This window comes from Carassius gibelio, chromosome A2 (genome assembly GCF_023724105.1).
Source record: "Carassius gibelio isolate Cgi1373 ecotype wild population from Czech Republic chromosome A2, carGib1.2-hapl.c, whole genome shotgun sequence".
Classification (NCBI taxonomy): Eukaryota; Metazoa; Chordata; class Actinopteri; order Cypriniformes; family Cyprinidae; genus Carassius; species Carassius gibelio.
In genome coordinates, this window is record NC_068372.1 from 15,124,000 (window position 1) to 15,150,302 (window position 26,303).

The following is a 26,303-nucleotide window of genomic DNA, read 5'->3' on the forward strand; positions in this document are numbered from 1 at the left end:
TTAGGTCCACAAAAAGCAGAAAGTCTCACAACTTACATAATAAACATTTAATGATGGCTGACAGTTTTAGCGAAACCCTGGTATTTACACCATTGTCAAGTCAAACTTCACAACTGTACCTTTGATACTTTTCTTCTGCATCATGCTCAGACATACGAGTATAGTGGGTAGAAAGCCTTTGTACAATCCTTTGTTTTCCAACAATTTATATAAAACATGGACATTTTTGTCAAAAATTAGTGCTTCCAGCTTGATGTTATGTAGTGTAGCCTGTATAATGCACCAGACCTCAAACTAGCATCTACCCCTCCACTTGCTTATGTGTAATATGAAGCTTCAGGCCTAGTTTTGAACATCTAGACCAGTTATTAGTATATACACTTTGATATTTGGTGTCTAGCAAAGATTCCAGTCTGTCATGTCTCATAACCACATATGGAAAAACATGAAATGGAGGAAGTTCAGTAGGGAATAATGAGGTAATGTGATTGCCTGTCACACATACACACTACTGTTCAAAAGTCTGAGGTTGGTAACATTTTGCAACGTTTTTGAAAGAAATCTCTCAGTCTCACCAAGGCTGCATTCATCTGAACAAAAATACGACAAAAACAGCAACACTGAAATATAAACATTTTAAATTACTGGTTACTACTTGAATATATAATTTATTTCTGTGACGTCATTGCTGAATTTTCAGCCCTTTTTTTTTTCCAAACAAATCGTACTGACCCCAAACTTTTGAACGGAAGTGTAAATCCACTGACAGCTTAAGTCTGGTATCAAAAACAAAACCTGACCATATCCTTAAAAAATGATAGAAAAATAACTTCCTGATTGGAAGTAAATGCATTTCCTGTTTTAAAACACTGACATATACTAAAGTCCTTTTATAAACTGTCATATATATATATATATATATATATATATATATATATATATGAGCAGAGTTGTAACTGGTAGTTCATATTTGAGATTCGTTGAAACTAGGATCATGATGCATTAATATTGTACTGTAGGGAAGAGTAAAGACTCCATTACATAAAAATGGCTAGATGTTTTGGCAATAGTGGCAAACTATACATTCACTGGACGAGGTACAAAGTATCACCGGTCTATGGCTTTTTTTGAACACTTCCACATAATTAACATTGACAGCTGACAGACTTTTAACCAGTCGCACTGTAAATGCTTCAAATACAAAACTATTGGAAATCAAGGCTCATCGTTCTCCGTTAAGTGATGAAATTCTGTGGGCAAGTTGAATGTGGATGTGGCCTGTTGACTTCCTCAACACTAGGGGGTGTCAGAGAAGCACCGGATCACATGCTTCACATGTCACGAGCACGAGCTGCGGTAAGTCAACAGAACTGTTGAAAACTAAACTACTCGGTGCATGGTTTTCATGATCAGTGCTTAGGCCCTGATGAAATTGAATAATTATCCCGAACATGTTGGTAATACAATACTCCATTGTTATGTTTTTTTTTTTTAAAAGAAAGTTTCTTCATCATGTTAATACGGAAAAGGGGATCTGGTAATTCTAAAATAACACTGACAACAACAACAAAAGGACATTTGCAAACGGTCTGATTCACATTTTCTGTCTTGTGTGTGTTTAGAGAGGAGGGAGGGATGCCAACACATGGCTAACACCAGTCTGCGATATAGTCAAAGTCTGCAAACAGGTCCTGCTGGTGCGGGGTCAAGGGCCGGGGTTCTCTGGGTGGTGTGAGCACCGGAGCCTCTGAGGTAAATTCATCATCAAAATTACTAACGTCACTGGAGCTCTGGATTATGGGTACAAATGGTGGCTTCACTTTCTTTGCTAAGAGTCCATCCCAGTCAATATTCTAGAAAAATAAATAAGGTACACATGTAATTTATATTCAGAGAAAGAGAGAGAGGAAAATACAATGCTAGGAATGACTGGAGATATGTAGCCAGATTGATTGGAGCTTACTCTGAAGAACAGTTGTTTCTTCACATCCTCTGCGTCACGTTCACCGGCTCCAAGTCGTCGCTCGGGATTCCTTCTTAATAACTGTGTGCAAAAAAGAAAGATTTGAATAACAAGATTGATATTAGGGTCAACAGCTGGTAAATCCACACTGATAAAGCTGCTCTTGGTACCAACCCTTCTCATGATGGAGATGGCCTCTGTTGAGAGGAATCTTGGGTAGCGGACTTCATCGTTTACAATGCTGTCAAAAACCTCTTCTTCATCATCACCGGGAAATGGAGACTATGGAAAAATTGTAAAAACACAAAACAGTTCCAGAAATACTGCCACTTTCACATTTAATACATTTGCTTGAGTATGAATATTGATAGCATCTTCTCCAGGTACACTCAAAAGTTTGAGGTCAGTAAGATGTTGTTGTTGTTTTTTTTAAAGAAATTAATACTTTTATTATTCATTCAGGAAGGACATTCGTCTAAACTGACAGTCAAGACATTTACAATTCATTTGTATCTCAAATAAATGCATCCAATTATTAAATAATCCTGAGAAAAGGGCGGTTTGCACAAAAATATTAAGTGATTTCAACACTGATAATAATTTATTGGGCAGAAAATCAGCGTATTAACGGGTTTCTGAAGGATCGTGTGACAGAATACTATCAAAATAGACAGAATATATCAAAATCAAAACATACAGACCAAAACTTTTAAGCAGCAGTTAATTTAGAGAGATGAAGAAGAAGAAATAAATAAACCAAAGTGGAAGAGGTCTGACCTCCCCGACAAGCATCTCAAAGATGAGCACGCCGAGCCCCCACCAGTCCACCGCACGCGTGTAGGACGTTTCAGTTAACACCTCAGGAGCCAGAAACTCAGGAGTGCCACAGAAAGTGCTCGTCCTGTCCTGGTAACCCATTCCTAACACACAAACAGGTAAACATTTGCCTCTGGTGCTTGTTCAGTGGACAACACAACAACAAACATATCCGTACCTTCTTTACAAAGACCGAAATCAGCAATCTTGACGAATCCCTCTGTGTCAAGCAGTAAGTTATCCAACTTCAGATCTCTAAAGAATTCATTTAATAATCCTCAAATTAATATAATGAAAAACAATGAAATCTGTGTCAAAATTTAAAGAGTTACCACCATTTTTTCTTATACCTGTATACAATCTCATGCTCGTGTAAAAACTGTAACCCCAGGACAACACAAGCTGCATAAAACCTGCAACAATCAAGAACAACAGAACCTGAAATGCTGCTAAAGACTCGATTACAATCATCTAAAAAGCATGATTTTTTGTGTCACTCACGTCGCCCGGGGCTCTGAAAACACATCGGCATGAATGTGCATCATGAGGTCTCCTCCCGCCGCGTACTCCATCACAAAACACACATGCTCCTTGGTCTGGAAACATGCAAAAAGATTGACGAGGAACGGGTGCCGCACGCTGTTCACAGTCTCAAATATCCTCTTCTCACACATCAAACTGGGAAAACAGAAAATAATACAGGATAAAATAAGACCGCTAGTAGCTGATGAGTGTTGCGCACAAATGAGCATATATAAAATGTACATTTGAAATAAAATGTACCTTTCAACCTCATCACGGGCAACAATATCTCCCTTCTTTAGGGCCTTGATGGCAAACATTTCACCTGTAATACTGTATTCCGCTAATAACACCTGGAAGAAAAGATGTAATGACATTTAGATCCTGTGAGTGTTTTCTGTCACTATTTGGGGTATTTTTTAAGGTATATGTAGTGCTATATGGTTGTTAGGGCAACTAGTCAAATAAGACCACCCTAAAGACTCTACAATATCATGCCAAAGATATCAGAGTCTCTCGCTCAAGTGTAAACTTATAGCTTTTTTGCCAGCTGTCTGATCACTTTTTAAAAAAATGAACAGCAAAACAGTAGGAATGTCAAATACTAATAAAATGTTCATGTAATGGACAATAACCCATAAATGATCTAAATAAAATAAAAATAGTACATAAATGTATATATATATATATATATATATATATATATATATATATATATATATATATATATATATTTTTTTTTTTTTTTTTTATAATACAGGATATATTATATAAAGTATATTACATATAAATTTGTCCAAATTAAATAAAACATTAAAATGTAATTTAAATGCTACACATACATTAAGGCATCAAAATATAACGTTCAATGCAAAAAAAGGCTATTTTGAGATATTTGTAGTTCAATTATTACTTATTTTTTAAGTTGAACTTAAAATGAGAATGAGATGATGTCAAAGGTCGTCTAAACGCAAACAGAAAGAAAATGTTCAGCACAAAAACAGCCATAATAAATATCAGTAACATTTTACAATAAGCTTCCATTTGTTAATATTAGTTAACTATATAATTTACCATAAACTAACAATGAAAAAATCATTCTAAAGCATTTATTAATCATAGTTAATGTTAATTTCAACATTTACTAATACATTACTAAAATCCAAAGTTGTAGCTGTTAATATTATTTAATGGGCATACGCAACCATGGACTAACAATGAACAGTTGTATTTTTATTAAACATTAACAAAGACCAATAGTTGTTGTAACAAATGTTTTGCTTGTGATTATTTATTGTTAGTTAATGCATTATCTAACATGAACTAATGGGACCTTATTATAGCATTACATAAATATCCTATAATAAATGACTGCCTTAACAAAAAAAGGGGGGGACAAGGGAAATTATAAACATAAATAGCCTCATACCTTTCCAAAATGTCCACGGCCTAACACTGCAACACATTTAAAGTCTTTAAGACTGAAATGAAACTGTTCTTCCTCCTCTTCGTCCCTACAACAAAAAAAAAGTCCTTTAGTAGGGTCTAGTGGAATATATTTGCTAGTACATGAAGAATATAAAAACTATGAATGGCTCACCTTATTTCTGTGTGCTTTTGGACTGTTATGAGCTGTAACGCTGATGGCTGAGTCTCACTTTCCTGTGTTTCTTCAAGGTCAGACTGAACAATGATGCTATTCCTGTCGTTTCGGTAGTCAAATGAGGTCAAAGTGCCCTGCAGAAGAAGAAAAAAAGCCTTTCAGCTGCCGCTGTTTATACAAGATGATATTATCACTGGATAACGGTTATCTTTATGCTAATAAAGGTAACGACGAAGGCATTTCCTTTTCCTTTCAAGTGCAAGGGGGCAGATGAAAGACTAAACACGAATTACACGTTTAAAGAAGTCTTTAACTGTTCTTTTCTAGGAAACAGAAGACATCAATGCAGATGCCTGGGCAGCTTATCTCTACGTTGTAGCGTGCGATGTTACCCGTTTTTGCTCTTTGTTGGGGATCTTGTCCTCGGGCAGGACTTCTGAGAAAAGCTTTGGTGTGGCATCTTTGTCAAAGTCCAGTTTTGTCACTATTGGGTCACTAGAGTGGGTAGACAAACACAAACAGACATGTGAAAGAACTGCCTTGACAACAACAACAACAAAAAAGACTAGTTTAACAGAGTACTTGTGTTGACTGTATTGTATGTTCATACTGTACCTCCTCAGAGCAGGGGTTCCTGGGTGACTGCTGTGTAGCGTCTCAGCTGCCAGCACTGCCACTTGAGGACTAAATGAGTTATTGGGAGAGGGAATGGCCCTCCTTACCAGCCGGCCCCAGGTACCAATGCTCATCTGAGGGGCCCGCAGGAACGGTTTCCCTGCAGACGTGGGAGATGAGAAGAAACACATTTATCAGACCCCAATAAATCTCTTTACTTTGAGGTCAGGGTCATATAAACAAGAAGCTACAATGACAATAACAAAACTAAACCAAAGAGTGTTTCATAAAGGAAAGCTTTCAGAAGGTGCAGGTGCAGGTTTGGGACTGAAGCCCAGGTTTGTTGACAGGTGGGAATAAATCACGGTTTTGCTTTATTACAAGCAGTTAGGCCTGTATTATGAAAAGGGATTTTATTTATAATTGGCCCATACGTAGTTGAAAATCTTTCGCTTTTTGTGACTGTTTTAAAAACTTCTCTTAAAAATCAACATGAACAGTCTGAATTTCTGTGGAAACACACTGTAGCTTTCTCCCCAGCTTGCTGTGAAATTTAAGATTTTGGGACATCACCAAAATAAATACATAAAAAAAACATTCATCACAGTATTAGACACAAACGCAAACCTGTTAGCTATGTTCATTAAAGAAACTTAATAAAACAGCATATACTACCGTTCAAAAGTTTGGGTTCAATAATATGAATACTTTAATTCAGCAAAGATGCATTAAATAGATAAAAAGTGACAGTAAAAATATCTATGATGTTACAAATATTTCTAAATCAAATAAGTGCTGTTATTTTGAATATTCTATTAATCAAAACAATCATTTGGTTTTACGTTCATTATTAAATATTACGGTTTCCACATAAATATTAAATAATAATAACTGATTTCATGTGATTCCTGAAGGATCATGTGACACTGAAGACTGGAGTTAGAGTTACTGAAAATTCAGCTTTGCATCACAGGCTTTTAATCAGTAATTTAAAATGTGAAATAATTTTTCTCATGTGATCCCCATGCAAAGTGTCTTTCAGTAAGTGGCACCCAGTTACTATAACTTGTAAGAAAGCAGATATTTTTGCATCTTTAACCAAATTCTGTGTATGTTTTCACTTTTGGAAGTCCAATCAAATAATTAAAAAGAATTTGTGACTGATATTACTTTAGGTTCATCTCTCACACTGGAAATAAAACGTGTGTATTGCACTGTGGGATACAATAAGCAGCACATTAAAGCTCTGTTGCATACTATTCTTTTTGGCAAATGCAGCAGGTCATCTGGTTATTCTATACATACAGACAATCTGCATAACTGCACACAATACATGCAATTTGGGTGTCAAATACAAAGCTTGAATGTGCACCACCAAAAAAAGTCTACAGGTCTGGCAAATGAATCTATTTTTTGAACAGCTTTTTTGTTCAATAAACCCTAACATGACAATTTTAAAGGCTGAAATTAAAAACATTTCTTAATATTCTGCCATGTAGAAGAAATTACCCTCACCTTGTTGCTTTGAGAAGATCTTTTTCTGCCTTTGGAGTTTGGTTCTTCGCTCAATGACTGGATTAAAAAAGGTAACCTGTAACAAAAACAGATTTTAGCTCAAGCTCTGAAAACTAATCCAATTCCACTTCAGATCGACTAGGATCAGTTTCTTTAGAAAAGCAAAGGTGGGAAAACCTGCCCGGGGGTTTCAGGGGCCACTAAGCGTGAGGAATTCCTCTTTGATTTTCTCACACAGCTCCGGGCGGCTTATCAGAGGGCTCTTTGTGGGACAATTATTGATCGCTGAGAGACAATATTGTAAAGGTACCTCTGCAAACAGAGTCCCTTTTGGCTCGAGGTAAAGGCACATTCCGTGCCGCTGGTTGTCCAGGAAGTCTTCCAGTCGTAGGAATTTCACCGCACAAAGAGACCGCCAATCTCTCCAATACACAGAGATCTCCAGCTCACGAGACTATGGTAAACAATCATACAAAAAACAAGACAACAGAAGCGTTATGAATGTTGCATGTGTAAATAACGTTTTATGATTAAACAAACGTCATGTACAGTGAGTTTACCCGGTCTAGCTCTAATGTAAACTTCTGGTCCCATGACTGATTACTGACAGGTTTCCAACTGGTCTGACCAACGACAGTGTTGTCAAGCTTCAGGACGGCACTAATCTCATCTGGAGACAAACAGAGACACGTTCACATAATAAGCTCCTTTACAAGCACAGCTTTTCTTTTTCATTTGCAAAGTCTTAACGAAAGGCTTGTGAAAGTAAGCACTGAGAACTACTCAACTGGACAAGTCATCGTTTTTGGAGAGATTTCGAACGCTGGTTCCTCTGCGGCTCCCGCGGCTCATGAAAGAGGAGCGTGTTTCACTGGGGCTCCAACCGGGCAGCGGCACCGACGTGGCTTTAGACCGGCCAGGAACGCTGTCTAACAGGTCCTGACATCCCATGAGACGAACCTCTAACCTGCCTGTTTCAGTCAATAACAATCACTATTAAAATATGCTGCCATTTAAAAGTTTGGGGTCAGTATGATAGCCTGTATATATTTGATAAATACAGTAAAATGGTAACACTTTAACAATTGAAAATAAAGCATTATATTTTAGCACATTTTAAAAATGTAATTTATCAGCCATTACTCCAGTCTTCAGTGTCGCGTGATCTTCAGAAATCATTCTAATTTGCTGATTTTCTGCTCAAGAAACATTTCTTGTATGCTGGAAACAGCTGTACTGATTAATATTTTTGTGTAAAACCGTGACACATTTTATTTCAGGATTCTTTGATGAACAGAGAGTTCAAAAGAACAGTATTTATTTGAAAGAGAAATCTTTTGAAAGATTCAAATGTCTTTACTCTTGGTTCTGATCAATTTAATGTGTTCTTGCTGAGTGTTAATTTCTTTAAAAAATCTTACTAACCCCAGTTTACAGCTTCATATAACACTTAAATAACATATTAAGGTGAATCTGAAGGTAATTCATGCTGGTCACCTGTGAGCGCAGCTGGTTTGGTGCTGTACTGGTTTTTAACAGTGCTGTTGTGGTTCTGTATGGATATGAAGCTCTGACGGGGACTGAGAGCCGGAGAGGACATGAGCGATAACTCCTCCATGATCAGACTGCTCTTGGGGTGGTTCTTCGGAAGCTCATTGAGTCTCTGCTCCAGCGAATACTTCAACAAATCCAGCTTCTGACTGGACTCATTGAATCTGGCTTGGGCCTGGATTTCACAGAATCACAGCAGAAGAATTAATTAATGGCAGATGGATGCATAGATATAAACCTAAAGGCATGGTCACATTTACTGTTGCTCGTTGAAGTTTTGAGGATGAAATCCAGTTAAAGCAACAGAAATCCAAACTGGGAGTTTCAGAGCACAATTTTTTAATTATACTCAAGCTGATCATGCAAATTTGCTGCACTGATGGACAGAAAGCTGCTTGGTTTACAGTAACTTCTATGAGAATGGTTCTTGAACCCTTTGGAACATATGCATGGTTTTGGTCTTTTTTCTCCTCAACAGAACAAACCTCAGGATCATTGTAAGTAGGGCTGGACAACTATGACAAAAATCATAATTGTCGATTATTCCCTTGAAATTTTATTTTGCTGTTATTAATAACGATTATCACGATTTACAGTAAATGATGTTTATACCATTGTTTGATGCAACTGCATGCCGTAATCTTGAAAATAAGCTGAAAACACTATACTGTTTTTCTATAGTATTAAGCCTCAAATTTCAAATATACATCGAATTGGTTTCTCCATTAAACTATAAAACGATTGAACGATTACATAATTTTGGCATCCATAAATGTAATCGCGATTTGAAATTTGTGAAAACTGTGCAGCCCTAATTGTAAATGTAATTGGTATTGAATAATATAACTTAGAACACACTGGAAAAAAAAAATGAAAACATTTCGCCTGCATTTATTTCAGTTTTTTTGTAAACAAACGCCTGTAGTTGACTATAGCTGGGAGCTATTAGCTGGAAAACACAATGGGATCACAGCATGAAGTTTTATTGGCGGTCTGACAAAAACGCTGATTGAACCTGCTTTGTTGATTATATCTTAAAATGCATCATTCGAATCACTTGAATCTCAGCTTTCAAACGATATGAGACATGTTTAGCTTCTCTTTTGAGATATCATGAAGTTAACCTTCAAAAACATGCAGTGTACCGTGGACGGTCACTTATCCACATTGTTCCAAAACCTGTATACTATTTCTTACATGGAATTAAAACAAAAACTTTCCATGCAGCCCTTTTGCACACAGTGATGATCCGTCCGGTTGTTGAGCCTGACATTCAGGGTCCCAGCACTCTATCAGATCCCAAAAGGAAACAATGCTGGCTACATATTCTCACAGTGTGCGGTCACCACAAATCATGATCCTATACTTTATATCCATACCAAAATCTCAGATGATCATCTTTTCTGAATCACTTAAATCTTGGTGTCCAGGACACGGTGAGGCAGTAGACTCTTGTGCACGCCATGGGTTTTGAAAAGCTTAGCTTAAATGTTTGCTATAAATATAACGTGCTCATAAATGACTGTTTAGATAATATTCTCATTTGAAATGGTGTAGAGACTTGGACCCAGAAACTTAATCAATTATACAATTAATAAATAATCAATAAAAAATTATGTGAGACTTTATTTTATTCTATTCTATGTCAAGCTTGTACACTACTGGTGGTCTCTCAGGCCATCATCTTTTCCATGACGGCAAGGGTCAAAAGGTGAAAGCTATGGACATGTTAAAACTTAAAAATAGTGCTAAAGGTCAGATGCACCAACAAGGTCAGTTCAGAAGGTGATGAGGACAACAATACAATTGAAAATACCTCTGAGTGAGCCCTTTTCTCAGCCAGTTTACCAGAGCCCAACAGCTTCATGACATTCTTGGCCCCCTCGGCCACAGCGTACTCTATCCGTGTGTGATGGCAAAGTTCCTCCACCCGCAGGTCCAGTGGACTGATGATGGGTTTGGCTGCACCACAACACCACAAATACATTTATTGTTCTGTGTTTGTTGAACTATGAATGCTAACGCTGGAGGAACAATGTTTGAGTGTTACCAATGACATCATTGTCGTCGAAGCTGAGCTCGCTGGTTTGGCTGGCTTTGAGGATCTGCATTCGGATGAACTCGATCTTGGTTTTGCTGTCCTGGAGCATCTGCTGTGCTGTTTCAAGCAGTTTTCTGTCCTGCAAGGTCAATGACAGTGTCATAAAAGTAATGCAAAAACAAATACAGATTTTACGCGCTGATGGGAAATCATCTTACTGCTAAACTGATTATCCTTTAAAAAATATAATATTTGTTTTAATTTCCTTTATTAATGAATGTGATATTTTTTTACACTGGTAGCACTTTTGTGCAAGCTGCTCAAAGGCTCAACAAGCCAGGGACTGTTACCGTGCTGAGAGAGGTAATTTCCTGGTTGACATCAGCACTTGCTAATTTCTTATAGGGCAGCACTGTGTGTGTGTGTGTGTGTGTGTGGCCGGAGGGGATTAAGCTCATCACCAGTGCCACTCCTATGGCCAAACCTCTCAGGCAAGTTGCAGTAGCTGCTCTCATTGAAGTAAAGCAGTAGTTCTGGGACCCGTGTTTCCATCCAAGTGAATTTAGGCATATTTTATGTCTGTTGGCCTTTTTTCCTTACACATAAACTATTATTTAAAAGTTTGCTGTCAGTAAGATTTTTTGTAAGGACATGAATACTTTTTTACAGCAAGGATGCAATAAATTGATTAAAAGTAACAGTTAAGTTATCTATAATATTCCAAAAGAGTTCTATTTCGATACGGTTCATTTATTTCTATTCAGCAAATATGGTTTCCACAATCATATTACATGGTTTACAGATTGATAATAATTAGAAATGTTTCTTGTGTAGCAAAGAATCACATTACAACAATTCTGAAGGATTCAGCTTTACCATCACAGGAATAAATTACATTTAAAATATAGTGAAATGAAAAAAACATTATTTTACAATATTACTATTTTTATTATATTTGTAATCATGTAAGTACAGCCTCCAAACTTTTGACTTGTAGTGTATGCAGATTCTGGGCCAGGATGGTAAAATGGTGTTCACTTGTGTTCTTCGTAAACAACGGAATACTGGATTCTACATTACTGGTTAAAAAAAGAAAGAAAAGAAAAAACGGTACATTACCTTTGAGGAGCCATTTGAATACATCTGGATCATGTTCTCAGCCCCCTGTTTCACCTTTAATTCAATGTCGTTCTGTTTTTTCAGGGCTGCTAGTCTGCTGCTGATAGTGAATGTCCGTGCCTCACTTTTAGGGCTGTCCAGCATAAGAGGGCTCTCTGGGAAAGAAATGGCAGAATGTTAGTAGGAACTAAAGAGATTACAAGAACAAACTTCCTGGATCTCAATCTAGAGTTAAGAGGATAGTTCTCCCAAAAACAAAAAGTCTGTCTCATTTATTTACCCTCATCTCATTAGAATCTGTATGACTTGAAGGTATTTTAAGAAATGTCTAAGTGTTTTTTTATTAATACGAGGACTCCAATGCTGTTTGGCTGAAAGCTCTTAACTATTTAATTACTTCACAACACCAGCACCAGAAAGGACCAACTGAATAATGATGCAACAGAAATTAAGTTGTTGCAGATTTCTGTGGCCACTTCCAGATTTTTGGCTAAACCATACAAAACAGGAAGGATGTTGCAACAGGAGTACCTGACTCTTTGTTTTAGCTTTGAGTTACATTAAGAGTCAAGTTTAGAAGCTGCACTAATGCAAGGAAAAATATTCATACTTTTGAATCATTTGAAAACTGTTGTTGTTGTTTTTTGGTGCAGCAACATTCAAAAAGCTGGCCATATGGTGCGAGCACTCTTATGAGGGTGACTGTTTAATTCTGTAAGTTGTGCAGTTTTTCAGGAATGTTCTGGGGTTGCTTTGATGAAGGACTATGAAGACTGAAATTATTTCAATGAAGCACATCACTACTTATCATGTCCAGACAAGTAAAAATTCCCCCAACCTCGACACATAAATGAAACCTGTTAGACTTCTGCAAATAACAAACAAAAACATCAGCTCTCACAAACGCACTTTATGTGAAAGCAGAGCTGGGAAATATAGAAAAATACAGTGTCATGAAAAAAACACACACAAAGATGGCAGCATCTTTGATTTAAACTTCAACAGCAATAATGACAATACAGTTGGTAAGGTCAATTCTTTTAGGTGTTAAATCAACTTGGTCTGATGTAAGAAGAGGCTAAATAAATGTCAAAATAAAACACAATCAATATTACTATTAGTGCTTAATAAAAAAAAGAACTGTATTTGGTAAAGCCTTTTTTAACCTACATTTTACTGTGTTTTAACTTTGGCAGCAATGGGAGGTTGTTAAAAATCATTAAACCTCTGACTGAAGAAAAAAAAAAAATTGTGTAAATTATTTTTGTATTATGTAGTACATTTATCGTAAGTGATGGTGAAGATAATGTTAAAAAGGTAAAAAACAAACAAAAAAAATCATACAATTTTAAGCAGCATAATTGTTTTTAACATTGATAATAAAGAAGAAATGTTTTTGAGCTCCAGATCAACATAGTAGAATAATTTGTGAAGGATCAAGGACTAGAGTAATGGCTGCTGAAAATTCAGCTTTTCACAGGAATAAATTACACTTTAAAATATATTAAAATAGAAAGCAGTTATTTTGAATTGTAATAATATTTCACAATATTACCGTTTTCCCTTTGTTTCTATCAAATAAATGCTTTGAGACAATGGAGAGCATACGAGACTTCTTTCAAAACATTTAAAACAGTATTGCATATATTTTATTTCACCAGATGCCTGAAAATATTTAGATTTGGAATTTGAATCATGATTATTGTTTATATCAACTATCCATATATGTGGCTCTCTCTATATATATGGCGTTGCAGTCAGCCTCAAACAATACGCACCAGTAATGACAATCAAATATCACCAAACTCAAATAATAAAAAAATCTCCAAAAACATTTGCTTCATAGACAACACAGACAGAGTATGAACACCTCTCTACATGACGATTTATTCTACTACAAAACCTCCAGGAGGACGTTGAGGTTCAGAGCAGAAGCGAGGAGATTGTCTGTGATAAATAAATCTTCACAAAGCACCTTAGTGTGGAAGCACATGTTAATGAGGAACAATCGTCTTTTGTTAAGCACCTGGAGACTCCTGAGTCACATCATTATGCAAGGTATAAATACAGATGCCTCTTATTATAAACAGAGTCCGCAGGGTAAGGAATAACGCACCCACACAAGCAGGTATTACTAACCTATTACAGACTTTGAGACTTCAGAGATGCTTATAATTTAATCAAAGTCCTATACCACACTGTACTAACTAGTTATTAGCAAATAGATGTGTCTGTGCAATGGATTTAATAAGAGCTGATGATATAATGAGGAGCAGAAGGCTTGACCCGGGTCATCAGCGAGTGTGTCTGGACTCCCAACAAGTGCTGAGCAACTATGACATCACCCGCGAGGCACTGGCACTGGAGCGCTGTTGTCTTCCAGTGGCATCTGCTGATTTTCTGCTTAGCGGACACAGACTGAGGAGGTCAACACAGAGGTGTGACACGCAGCAACATTCCTCTTGCGCTGAGTCACCAAACAAAAGCCCTTTCTCATCAGATAAGGTTTCTATGCCAGGCTACATCTTGTCCTGTACAAGGATGTGGTTAGTAGGGTGAGAGATCTGATCATGCTTCTGGCAGATATACTAATAAATAAATATTGTAATCTAGAGGAGGTTATTCTGTGACTATTCAGTTTAGACGAACTGCTACTACTTACCCTTTGGACTCACATATCTCACATGTAAAGACGATTTATGTTCCAAACAATCAAAAAGTGATTTGTGGACACTGGAGAAGTACGTCATATATTAATAAATAAATAAAAATTGGTAGGGCTCAACTATGAGGATGACCCACTGGAAACTGCAAGAATGACTTGTAAAGTTTTGTCAGGATCAGTAAGAATGGGTGAAATGTTTAACATTAAGCAAAAAAATGTCAGTTTCTGTTAATTAAAATATATTCTTTTTAATCAAAAGAGAAGCTAGAATATATGGAGGCCTGCAAAACGTAGTGCTTTTATAAAGAGAAAACTCACCGGACTTCAACGGTTTAAATGACTACTATTTGAATCTATTATAAAATGTAAAGTATTCCTATGATGGCACACTTTTCAGCATCATTACTCCAGTCTTCAGTGTCATATGATCCTTCAAAAATCATCTTAATATGCTGATTTGCTGCTCAAGAAACATTTATTATAACTATTAATGTTGAAAGATTATGCTGCTTAATATTTTTGTGAAAACCATGATACCTTTTACTCTTCAAAGTTCAAAAGAACAGCTTTAGTTTTGTAACATTAAAAATGTATTTATTGACACTTCATGCATCCTTTTTAAATTAAAGTATACAATTCTTTTAAAAAATATATCTTCATTCTGACCTCAAAGTTTTGGATGGTAGTGTTTGTGTGTGTGTGTGTGTGTGTGTGTGTAAATAAATTCAGGTGGCACAACAGATGGTTCAAGTTTCCTGATGAAAGCTTTGCTCATACCTAAGAGAAGATCCTCTGGATCCTTCACCACAATATGAGCGTTGAGTTCCTGCAGCTCTTGATGAAGCTCCTCTAACTTCTTGTTGGACTTCTTGAGCATATTATCAACATATGCCAGTCTCTTTTTTTCTGTGGTGACCTTTCTAAGGTTCTCCACCCCCTCTTTGATCTTCAGCTCTTTGCGGATCTCCCTCTTGATCTGCTCCTTGATTTCGTCTAGTTTCTGCTGCACCATGGTATCAGACAGGTCAAGGTTGTGCCCCAGGCCCAGCTGGTCCGAAACCATGTGAGCCTGTACAAAATAAACATTTTACAGTCATCACAAAATATATTACCATATTTTGACGTTAATATCCTTCAACTTTTACATCAAATTTCTTTAGAAAACTATTTCAAATACTTTAGTTTCTTAGGTATTTTTTCATGCAAAAAACAAACAAACAAACAAACAGACAAACAAAAAAAAAATGTTCCAAGTAAACACCTGAAAGAAATTCCCTCCTAATGCATAATTGTCGCCTGGAGTAACATTAGTCATGATATATTGCACCATACACTAATCACTAAGCATGAACAAAAACACACAGAGGTACACATATACGCATAAAGAAACACAGTATGACTGACATCAGCTGGGAGGATAAAGTGGGTGAGCCAAATCCTGCTTAGCCCAGCTCTTCATGAGCTCACCGACAACATGCAGGAGAACTGACACGGATCCTTTAATCTTCCTCTGTGGAAAGTGGAGCCATAAATAAAGCTTAAAAACAAAGCACTGAAAAACATTCAGCAGAATATGCTAATTCAGATCTAGAGGAGGGTGAAAGTGAGGTTCCACAACCATCCACAGTTAATAAGTAAAATACATCCGATTCCATAATGGTCATATTATTCAAATACAAACATTCATATAACAAAAGTAGGGATGCATTGATAATATTTCTCTGGAAGGTACCAATGAGATACTGAAAACTGAAAAATGGCTTATGTTAAATTCAAAACTATTTTGTCTAAATGTATAAAAAAAGCAAACACTAACGACTAAAATCAGCCTATTCATTGCTTAAAGTGAGGCATTACAACTATTATAATGAACAGCGTGAAAAATTTTGAGACTTGCTGACAATTTACATTTAACAGTGTTATTAAATAATGAGTATTTTTAACTTGTTTAGCTTTGAGTGAGCGTTAGATGACAGCAGAGGTAATCTTAATGTAAAAATAAGAGAAATGACCATGTACATTTAAAGGGTGAGTTTGTCCATTTTAAACCAGCTTTGTATTGTTACAATGTCTGTAGTGAAAGTTAGTTAATTAAGTTAATTTTTTTTTCATGCTATCAGGACAAAGATATCGCCTTTTATTTTCCAGCAAAAATCTGCCAGATGACGTCTTTTAACTGCACAGACAGACAGATTTTTATTAAAACCCCATCTTGCCAATGGTGAATTACCTCTTTAAATATCCAATATTGACAGATAACGATAAATTATACAGGGATAAAATATCTCTGATGTTTGGTGGATAATTGTGTAGGCTAACCTTAATTTAAAATATAAAGCTGAACTGGAGTAAATGTTCTGAAATTTTAGCTTCGGTGACCCTTTTGTTTACATCCTTCACCCATGCTGTCTGCTGAAAGAAAGAAATAAAAACTAACTGGTATGTATGTTTTGACACGTTGCTTGCATGTACAGTACTGACCCATGGGTCAACTGAAGGTCATGGAAAAGCAACTGTTCTACATTTTAGGTAATGAGAGGAAAAAGCCAGTTGCACCTTATCTCTTCCTCACTTGTGTTGCTACACTCAGGACAAAATCAATATTAAAACCACACAACCTGCGGGACAAAATGGTTCCATTAATACTGTGTTTTGCTCATGAATACTCAAACTGATGAGGGTTAAAAATCTCCCTTCAAACGCCTGAAAGAGTCCTGAAGAGCACTTTAACCAACAATGTCTTCAGACCTCTCTCTCACAGCATAAAACCAAATTATGCAGCAGTGTCTCTTCCCCTTTCCATAATACTTATCAGTTATGGGGGAAAATACTGACAAAACATGTTTCAGTAACAACAGTGTCCTTTCCAGTTACAAAAATTGAGAAAAGCACAACAGATTCCTGGTTGTAATTTGAAGGCGCTGGCAAAATGACATCTGACAGCTATAGGGCTTCTTTTTTATTTTTTTTTTGCACACCAGACAATTGAATTTACAAATGCTCAGAAATGTTGTGGTCATGTCTGTTTGTAAACAACATTAAAAGTGAAATGGGGTGGACTCAATCAACTATTGTATTCCGAGTGAAAGGCTATCTAGAAGTCTCTTTTCACAATAATGCACTTTAATGAAGTTGAGTTATAATAGCTGACAGCTCAATGCAGTTTACTGAATTACATCTTGATGTTTAAGGCATCTCAAAGGCAGGTAAACTACAAAAATAATATATATGTAATTTAGTTTGTTAGTTTACATTAACCAGCAATCCACTCGAGTTATTAAAGGACAAGTTTAGACCTTCAGATGAACTTAATAACTAGTTTCAAAGAGTTAGAAACTAGACTGCAGTTCAGCACTGGGCAAAAAGACAAGCCCCAACCAAATAACTACAAAATCATTTGTAGAAAAACGCAAGCATAAACAAACAGAACCGAATTTCATTCTAAACTTTCCCACATCTCACATTAGGGATAATCTGGTAATAACATGATAAAAGCAGTGAACTTATTTAACTAACTACTGTCTATTAACTTCATTTAAATCCGTTTTAGTTTCTTCAACAAGCTGTCTAGGTAGGCAGCTCACTAGATTTTGAAACACAGCCAGTGTGTACAATTGCGATCCATCACAACTCCGTGTTAGCATCAGGCAACATGCAATACAAAAGCAATTACATTTTATCTGGAGACGCTACTATATGACTGTTCGAGAACAATAAAACCTCTTAACTCCTGGCATAAGTATTTTTAGGATCCCATTCCCGTTTTCCCGTGTCATGAGCTCTTCGGCGGAGGGAGCAGCTCGTCCCACGGGAAGAAAAAGTTGTGGTTTGAAAGTGCGCGAGAGAGCCGCGACTATGGCGCATAATATGTTTTTAAAGCATACTTTAAGATTCTTTACATCTATACAGTATGGAATAAAATAAAATAAACTTTTCCTACCTGCATGGGATCGGCGGCCATCTTGGTTGTGAACTCTTTTTTTGAATCAAACTCTGGGGAAGGGGAGGTGAGTCACTCCCAAAAAAAAAACAATCCTGTTATGTTTCCGTCTCAGGCGAAAATCGCTTTATTTGGGATACGATCCATAGCATTTGCGGGATACGGAGAGGGTCCCATTGTTCAACTGCAGCCTGTCGGTTTGTTGTAAACGCAAGGGTTTTGACCCGGGCTCAGAGCGAAGATCCGCGCTTTTGGGGTGAACGCAGAGCACAACAAGGGGAGGCGGGTGACAGGCCGACCCAAGTGCACGTTTCTGTTCCCGCACCCAGTTCAGCCGCGGCCAGTCCACCCGCGATCATGTGATCAATAACAGCTTCACAAACACAGAGGCAAAACAGCTGGACCACGAATTCTGTTTGGACTTACTTTATAAGGACTTTATTTCTTTTTGAAAACAACACAAGTTACTGTAGCTACTGCTATTAGCAGAATTATATTGCACTGGGGTTTATTTTACAGAAGTAGCACACTGTAATGATATATGATGTAGCCTACGGACTTTATATGTAGAAGTTTCTGCAGAAGAAAAAATATTTCTGTCCCGATGTAGTTTATTTGCAGTAACACATTCTATATTTTTATAGGGAATCACAACTCATTTTGTTGTATACTATTATAGGAATTAACTCCTGTAGCCTACTTTCAATAGGTCTAATGTATTCTAATTTCTAACAGTAGTCCTCAACTGGGCATCACTCACAGGAGAACTTTTTTATTGTATTAAAATAATGTAGATTAAAAATGCTAACATTTAAAAAGAATCAAAGAAGCAAGATGCAAATGTATTTGGTTTAACATTTGTCTTCTTGAATAACGATCAAGTTTAATCTCAAAATAATTGGGTGGGGTCTTCAAGTATAGTGTTAGACAAAGAGAGGCCTTCAAGGACATATTCCACATAACACAGCACTCATTCTATTGTGATTTATTCTGTATAGCAACACATTTTGTTTTTATTGCAAAGTATTCTATAGCACCAGCATTACTTAATCTATAAGGATTTATATAGAAGTAATACAACAGTCATTTTGTGATTCTATAAGAGCAGGAGCGCTTATATTTTATTTCGACTTCTATAGGGTTGTTATGCTGTTACATCAGTGCAACTCATTTCTTTGTGATTTATTTTATAGAATCATAAATAGCATCCTGTATTATTATTCTATAGGGACATATTCTGTAGAAGCAATTAATTCATTATTTATTTATAGGTGCAGGACCACATTCATTTCAGTGAGTTATTTATTTTTTTCTTCTGGTCAATTGATTTAGATTTACTCTGCAGAAGCAGCAATAGTCATTCAATAAGGATTTACTCTATAAAAGCAGCTCCACTTATTCTGTCGTGAAATATTTTATAACAGCTCCCAATGTATTTTGCTTTACAGATATCAATATTTCTCATCAAAAACATGCATTAAAGTCAGACTGGTGAATTATGCAAAGCATAGACAGGAGGTATATTAATCAGAAGAAAATATCAACATTACAATAATCAGAGATTGGGATATGATGGAATGGCCTTAAACACATGACATTCAGCATGACACATCAATGTTTTAATAATTTATAGTGTATTTTATTATTTATTCTGTAAACAATTTTTATGTTTTATATAATGGTCCCTCTGAGTAGTTGTTTTTCTAAATTCATAATTCCGACTATTTCTGCACATACCTTAATATGTTGCTTTTACTAAAAACATTTTTTAACAAAGGCTTATATAAAGAGTTCCTATTGAAAGTGACTGAATTACCTTCAGCCAACAGAGGGTGGTGTTCTCCATAAATAGTGTGTCTGAGAACATTATTTAGAAAACATTTAGAATGCATCACAACTGAAAACACAACTCAAAGTCTGTGAAGAGATCCTTTCTGGGGGTTTTAAAGATTTTTAATTATTCTGAATAAAGCAAATATTACTTCTCACACACACAACACATTTTAAAGTTTGGTCCTTTATAGTGAGCTCAGAATGTTGTTTTCTAATTAAAAAAAATAACATTATGCCCTCTAAGAGATCATCTGGAGGTCTGCTACAAATGATACAGAGAATGTGGACTCTTTGGATGCTACCAGAATTGATTTAAGAACAGGTTAATAGCAGTGATACTGTAATTGCAGACCAGGAAGAATAGCCATCCCATAACCAAAAGATAAATGTCACACACACACACACACACACCAGAGGAAGGTGGTGTGTTTTCACTGCCTGAAAGTGAAGTACACAGCACTATATCAACACTAACAGACACACCACAACTAAATTGCAGGTCCACAACATATAAGAAAGGTCATTCCGTGCAAAACCAATTCATAATTGATTATGATACGCAAGAATGCCTGCCGATATTGCTTTTCAGCTCCAATGGTTAACCTCATTTAAACGGCCAGATATTACCATATACGTTGAATTTCCAATATATTAGACCTTCACAAAATGGTCTGTAGCTGACAAAGCAACTACTGGGTTATATGAGGTCTTGAATATGAAACTAGGTGCTCCATTAGTGTCTCTTTTTTTAGAGTTCGGCAAAAAATGATGAGCTCAGGACTTCTGTTCAGATATGTTGTGCTCCCTGAGTGAATCCAAGTGGTCGCATCTGTGCACAGAAGCTGTCGGTCTGTCCTGCTCACAGTACAGCTTTCCATTCGTGTAGTGAAAACGGTCACCAGGTACTAGCTGGTTATGACAGACGGAGCATACAAAACACTACAAGAGTAAAGAAAGAAATGACTGTGAGGGAAACATATTACAATGCACCCGGTCTCCTCCAAAACACACTTCAGCATATCAACCTACATACTTTAAGGAGTCAATGGGTCCGTTTATTAGAGTAAATTACCTTGACATGGAAAACATTGTCCTGTGCTCGCATAACCATTTCATTTGCTGGGATGGACTTACTGCAAGCCCTGCAGGCTCCGCTGTGGCCAAACAATCTGTAATAAACATCACAAGATTACAAATATATCTTTAATAAGCAAGTCTATTTGAACTTTTTTCTATACGGTTTCCTCATTTAATGTGATAATTCACCCAAAAATGAAATTCTGTCATCTTAATCACCTTCATGTTGTTTCTAATCTGTATGCATTTCTTTCTTTTGCTGAACACAAAATATATTTTGAAGAATGATGATTAAAAAAATAAATAAAAAGCCTGTTTCTGTTCCTAAAGACGTCCATACAGTTGAAGTCAGTATGGAACTGAAAGTGTTAAAATCCTAATATTCTTCAAAATGTTTTCCACAGTCAAACAGGTTTGAAACAACATTAAGGGTGCGTATAATCAACCCCATATTGTCTTTGCTAGACTAATTAGATATACACTATGATAGAATTTCTCTCATTTGTCTAGAAAATTTGTTAGCTGAGGGTGTGAATGATAGTAAATTATAAAGAATGACAATAACAAAACAGTGTTGTTCCTGTAGTCTGACCTTATATAGTCACTTTTGCAGAGGATCAAGCCACGCTTTGTGAAACACGAGGAGCCGATTTCTGCCAGCTGGGCTTGACAGCAGGAGCACTTGAGGCAGTGGCAGTGCCAGTATCCATCCAGAGCAAACAGGAGGAAGCGGTCTGAAATCTTGCATCCACATCCAACACACCGCTTCCATGCCAGGGCCCCCATTCTGACATGAGCTGGTTGTGTATTACAAGCAGTGTTTACCATAATAACTGGGTCACTACCTAGAATAGAATGCATGTCAACTGAACAGATGTTACTAACTGGACAACAAACACAAACTGTATTCAGTTAGTTTTTAAGTAGGCAATGAATTAATTTGACCGGTGGGCCCCTATCTGTAAGACACTGACAGATAAACAATTTATCAAAGTAGACAAGTTCACACACTTATACTTGATTGACACACTCACCTGCTTCACAACTTTCAGATGATTTCACAGAGTCATCAAGACAGAACAGATGATCGCGTTCAGTCAGTCAGCTCGGATAGACGCAGACGCCGGTCCATAGCTTGTCTTCAGGCAAAAAGCAGAGGTCATTAACGCGGATATAACTTCATTTAACTATATGACGTCTCGCTTGTATATCCTCATAAGGTCTGACCGTTGTAAATTAACGGCGCTCTTTACGTTGCTCTATTACCGGACTTCTATCCCCTTTAAACATCCGTGAGGTGACGTCAGGGGCGCTTCAGCCAATCACCACTCACTTAAATTGTGGTCTCTCTCGCTGAAGCAGCCCGGCTGCAGATGCAGTATTTAGATGCTAGTACGTTATTGATGCTGTCAACAATGCGCGTTCGTCATTTGCACTAGCATTTCACTATATTTAATGTACTATTTAAATTTTAATTGTAAATCACAAAATTAGCTGTCAGAAATTGATTTGTCAAACTGCCTTGAAGAAGTTTAGATGGACTGCCTCACATTTCTCATTCGGTGTCAGTTACAATGGGGCCTTAATCACCCATATTAAAGAGCTAATTACAGCACACACGCAGCGTCACGGCCAAATCACTATGAAAAGAAACCTTGACAGCTGTCTGATTGGGTGGCCATAGAAAATCATCCGTGAGAAAAGGATCCTGCCTTTCTTATCATCTGTCTGTCATTTAGCCACGATTACCATCAGATTAAATATAATCAAAGCAGTTTGGGTGAAAAGTGGTAGTCATGGGAACCAGTGAAAACGGTTTTATCTTGACAATTGATCTTAATTCAAACCTGCACACTCTAGATTACAGAGATGTAGGAGCTGAGAGGGAGGAAAGAGGGGAGAGGGCTGTGTTTGTCGGCTTCTGTCACTCCTTATAGTGTATTATGTCACTATTCAATGCAGAAAATGAGTCTCTGATGACATGACGAAGCCGTAACGGTGGCTTAGTGTTAATAGGCAAGTGTGCTGTTTGCTTTGAGGAACTAAAGCCTTCTAACTCAATGTTTGGTTTTATTTGGAGGCTGCTAATATCTGTATTGCATTCTGTTTGTCACATATTCCCCTTTGGGTGTCTGGTTTTGGACATTTTAGCTGAAGGTTGAGTCTTGGTTGTCTTCCGTAGTGTTTAGTTGTTCTCTGTTTTTATTCTTTATATTGTTTTGGAATTCTTTGGTTTATCTGCATTTGGATCCTGTTCGCCCCCGTTTCTGAGTTCATCACTGTCCCATTGTTATATGTGAAAAAGAAATACATAGCACTACTATAAAAAAAACTGTTTAAATTAACATTAAAACAAACAAAAAAAAAACATTAACTCTTACATCAAAATGTGTAACAATTAATGTTAATATACCAAAATCTGCTTTTTTTCTTTAAAATGTACTGATAACCAACATAAAAAAAGTAAAATATATTTAAAAAAAAAAAACAGGTCAAATAGAAAGTCACGTGGTAAATCAAAGTTTTAAGTCAGTCTATAAAACAGTAGTAAATAAGTATGCACAGGATCATAAACACAAATCATAACCATCATATGGCACATTAAATAAATAACAACAAATGTGATGCAAAACATCCTAATACATATCACTGGTATAAGAAGAACACAATTTATGTAGAATATGTGATATATTATGTGATATATTATGCATATACTTCAGGGAATGAACCCCCCCCCCCCCTTTTTGTTACCATAAATGATACAGTAATTCATAGTTATTTAATTACATTTTTTCATTTTAAACCATTTACCGTTTTGACATTAAAATGAAAACTTACAGTTAATCAGTTTTTTTCAGTTATTTCAAATTTTTACTTTTTATATTGTTACTCAAACATTTATTTATTTTTTTTACAGTTTTACAGTACACACTTATACTCCCATTACCCCTAGCCTATTTATCCAACATTAACGGATGTAATAATATTAAAAAGAGACATATGGACGCATTTGAATGTGCATGAAACCAGACTAACTATGTTCTGCATGAGCTATTACTTTTTTCAGCCCCTACTGTTGGTTTTGCCAGTCTAGATTTCCTGTAAACGAGACCAGCAACCCCCCATCTCCTGGATCATTATGTTTATGTAATGAGGTCACAGTCGTTGATCTAATGGCGGAGTGCAGTTTGAAATTTGTGTGGTAGGAGGGGGGTGTAATGGAAAATAAGTCATTTTCTCCACAGCTCCATTACTTTAATTGTTGACTGAGCAGAGGCATGTTATGATGGTTCAGGTAAAGCACAGGAGTCACATTAACAAAGAGCGCGAGCTGTCTGAGCACATACAGTTAGATAAACATCAGATAGAAAGCGTGAGACAGAGGACTCATTATTTAGAGCCGGAAAGGGCCGAAGTCTTTTAAGCACAAGATTTTCATCATTGCTCAATAACTGAATCTGTGAAACATTCGACAATGATGTGCATTTCTGTTCTGGCAATTAGAAGGACATTTCCAAACAAATCTACCGAATTACTTTAGCTGGTTATTTTAACAAAACAATTTCCCCCTAATTAATGTATCCTCTCCCCACTGACAATAGCCAACAATTATGATGTTCATTAAAAATGAAGGGAAGCCTGACTGTCGATCAAACAGAGAAAGGGATTGTTTGAAAGGCCCTTTATTTGTTGCTGTGACAGCTCAATCACCCATCATGATCTAACTGGGGGGAGGTAAAACCCCCCAACAATGACCATCAGAGACTACAGACAGCCCTTCATTCGAGTGCTAATTAGAAAAATTATATCTCTGAAAGGCATCCTGGTATCTGTTCCCAGTGTGCTGAGAGAGACAACAATGAGTTAATAGAAAAATTAATTATTTACACTATTATCTAGGCCAGGTCATTGAAAGAATGACTCAATACTGCTTTAATTGTGTTGCTGATTACATTTCCACTGGGACAGACTGGAAAGCATATCAAAAGCTCTGTTTATTAAATGTATGTGCTCTGATGAGATAGCATGGATATTGCAGCGGTGCACAGCTTCAGCACATCTTGTGTGTTTCTATAATGTCAATGGTGAAAGCTTCTGCAGAAGAGGAGATGGTAGACCAGTGGGTTACACCCAGTTATATTAGATCAAAGAGGGTTGTGGTGTGAGACGAGTGGGACGGGGCCGAGAGCTGTGGGGGCGGAGCCAGGCCGGTGGAGTAAATGATAATGAGCTACACCTGAGCTACACTCACGGTCTCGAGTCCCACGGAGGAGCAACGACACTGGAAGGACCTGGGACATTTTATCTAATTTTCCCGAGCTTTAGTGCCTACATGTTTTTTTTTCTCTATGAAAAGGCATACATGGACCATCTTTCAAAATTTGGGGGTCAGTAATATATATTTTTAAAGAAGTTAAAACTGTTCTTCAGAAATGATGCCTTGAATTGGACAAAAAGGAGAGTAAAGACAAAGTTTTCAAATCAACGCTGTTCTCTTGATCTCAATTCTATTCATCAATCCTGAAGAAAAACGCACCATGGTTTGTTTTCACGAAGACATGAATCGGCACAACTATTTTCAACATAGATAATACATAATAATACATGTTTCTTCAGCAGCAAATCAGCTTATTAGAATGATTTCTGAAGGATCACTGAACACCGGAGTAGTGACTGCTGGAAATTCAGCTTTACTATCACAGGAATAAGTAACATTTGAAAATATTAAAAAATAGAAACAGTCACTTTAAATTATAATAATGTTTCATGATGCTGCTTTAACAGTATTTTTTGATCAAATAAACGCAGCATTGGTGAGCATAAGAGACTTTCATAAACATGAGAAAAATCTTACTGACCCTTAACCTTTGAACTGTCTGTTTAATTTGTGTTTGCACTGTCAGAATATTAAATGAAATATAAGCCTCCATATATATTAGTTTCTCCTTTGTTTGAATAAATAAATACAACAACTCTTAGCAGACAGAAAATACTGAGATATTTGATCAAATTTACATTATTGATAAGCGACTAACAAAAAAA

General features: G+C 36.6%; 2 protein-coding genes and 1 long non-coding RNA gene across 5 annotated transcripts; 1 reads left to right on the forward strand and 2 right to left on the reverse strand.

Annotated features, from left to right (window-relative positions):
• Positions 1 to 32: 32 nt before the first annotated feature.
• LOC128027672 (serine/threonine-protein kinase N2) lies at positions 33 to 18,747 on the reverse strand. Its single transcript, XM_052615479.1, has 22 exons — positions 18,351 to 18,747; positions 15,188 to 15,479; positions 11,746 to 11,900; positions 10,636 to 10,765; positions 10,402 to 10,547; positions 8,532 to 8,760; positions 7,823 to 8,005; positions 7,595 to 7,704; positions 7,345 to 7,488; positions 7,035 to 7,110; positions 5,520 to 5,679; positions 5,297 to 5,399; positions 4,902 to 5,038; positions 4,731 to 4,815; positions 3,563 to 3,654; positions 3,281 to 3,457; positions 3,130 to 3,192; positions 2,958 to 3,034; positions 2,741 to 2,883; positions 2,138 to 2,245; positions 1,964 to 2,044; positions 33 to 1,853 (listed from the first exon to the last, which is right to left on the reverse strand). Exons 1-22 carry the CDS (start codon positions 18,369 to 18,371, stop codon positions 1,650 to 1,652), a joined length of 2,916 nt encoding a protein of 971 aa, XP_052471439.1. The 5' UTR covers positions 18,372 to 18,747; the 3' UTR covers positions 33 to 1,649.
• Positions 1,281 to 5,480, forward strand: LOC128027684 (uncharacterized). Its single transcript, XR_008186787.1, has 4 exons — positions 1,281 to 1,356; positions 1,623 to 1,752; positions 4,979 to 5,128; positions 5,232 to 5,480. It is a non-coding gene; the product is annotated as an uncharacterized LOC128027684 (long non-coding RNA).
• A 1,531-nt stretch (positions 18,748 to 20,278) lies between the features above and the next one.
• Positions 20,279 to 22,567, reverse strand: lmo4 (LIM domain only 4). 3 transcript variants are annotated; one of them, XM_052615519.1, is made up of 4 exons: positions 22,295 to 22,567; positions 21,853 to 22,057; positions 21,256 to 21,352; positions 20,279 to 21,122 (listed from the first exon to the last, which is right to left on the reverse strand). In XM_052615519.1, the coding sequence occupies exons 2-4, from the start codon at positions 22,044 to 22,046 to the stop codon at positions 20,958 to 20,960; spliced, it is 456 nt and encodes a 151-aa protein (XP_052471479.1). In that variant the 5' UTR covers positions 22,047 to 22,057; positions 22,295 to 22,567; the 3' UTR covers positions 20,279 to 20,957. The 3 variants fall into 3 exon arrangements, with proteins under 3 accessions (XP_052471479.1, XP_052471462.1, XP_052471470.1); XM_052615502.1 differs by having other exon boundaries at positions 21,853 to 22,126; XM_052615510.1 differs by having other exon boundaries at positions 21,853 to 22,105; positions 22,295 to 22,565.
• Between the last annotated feature and the right edge of the window lie 3,736 nt (positions 22,568 to 26,303).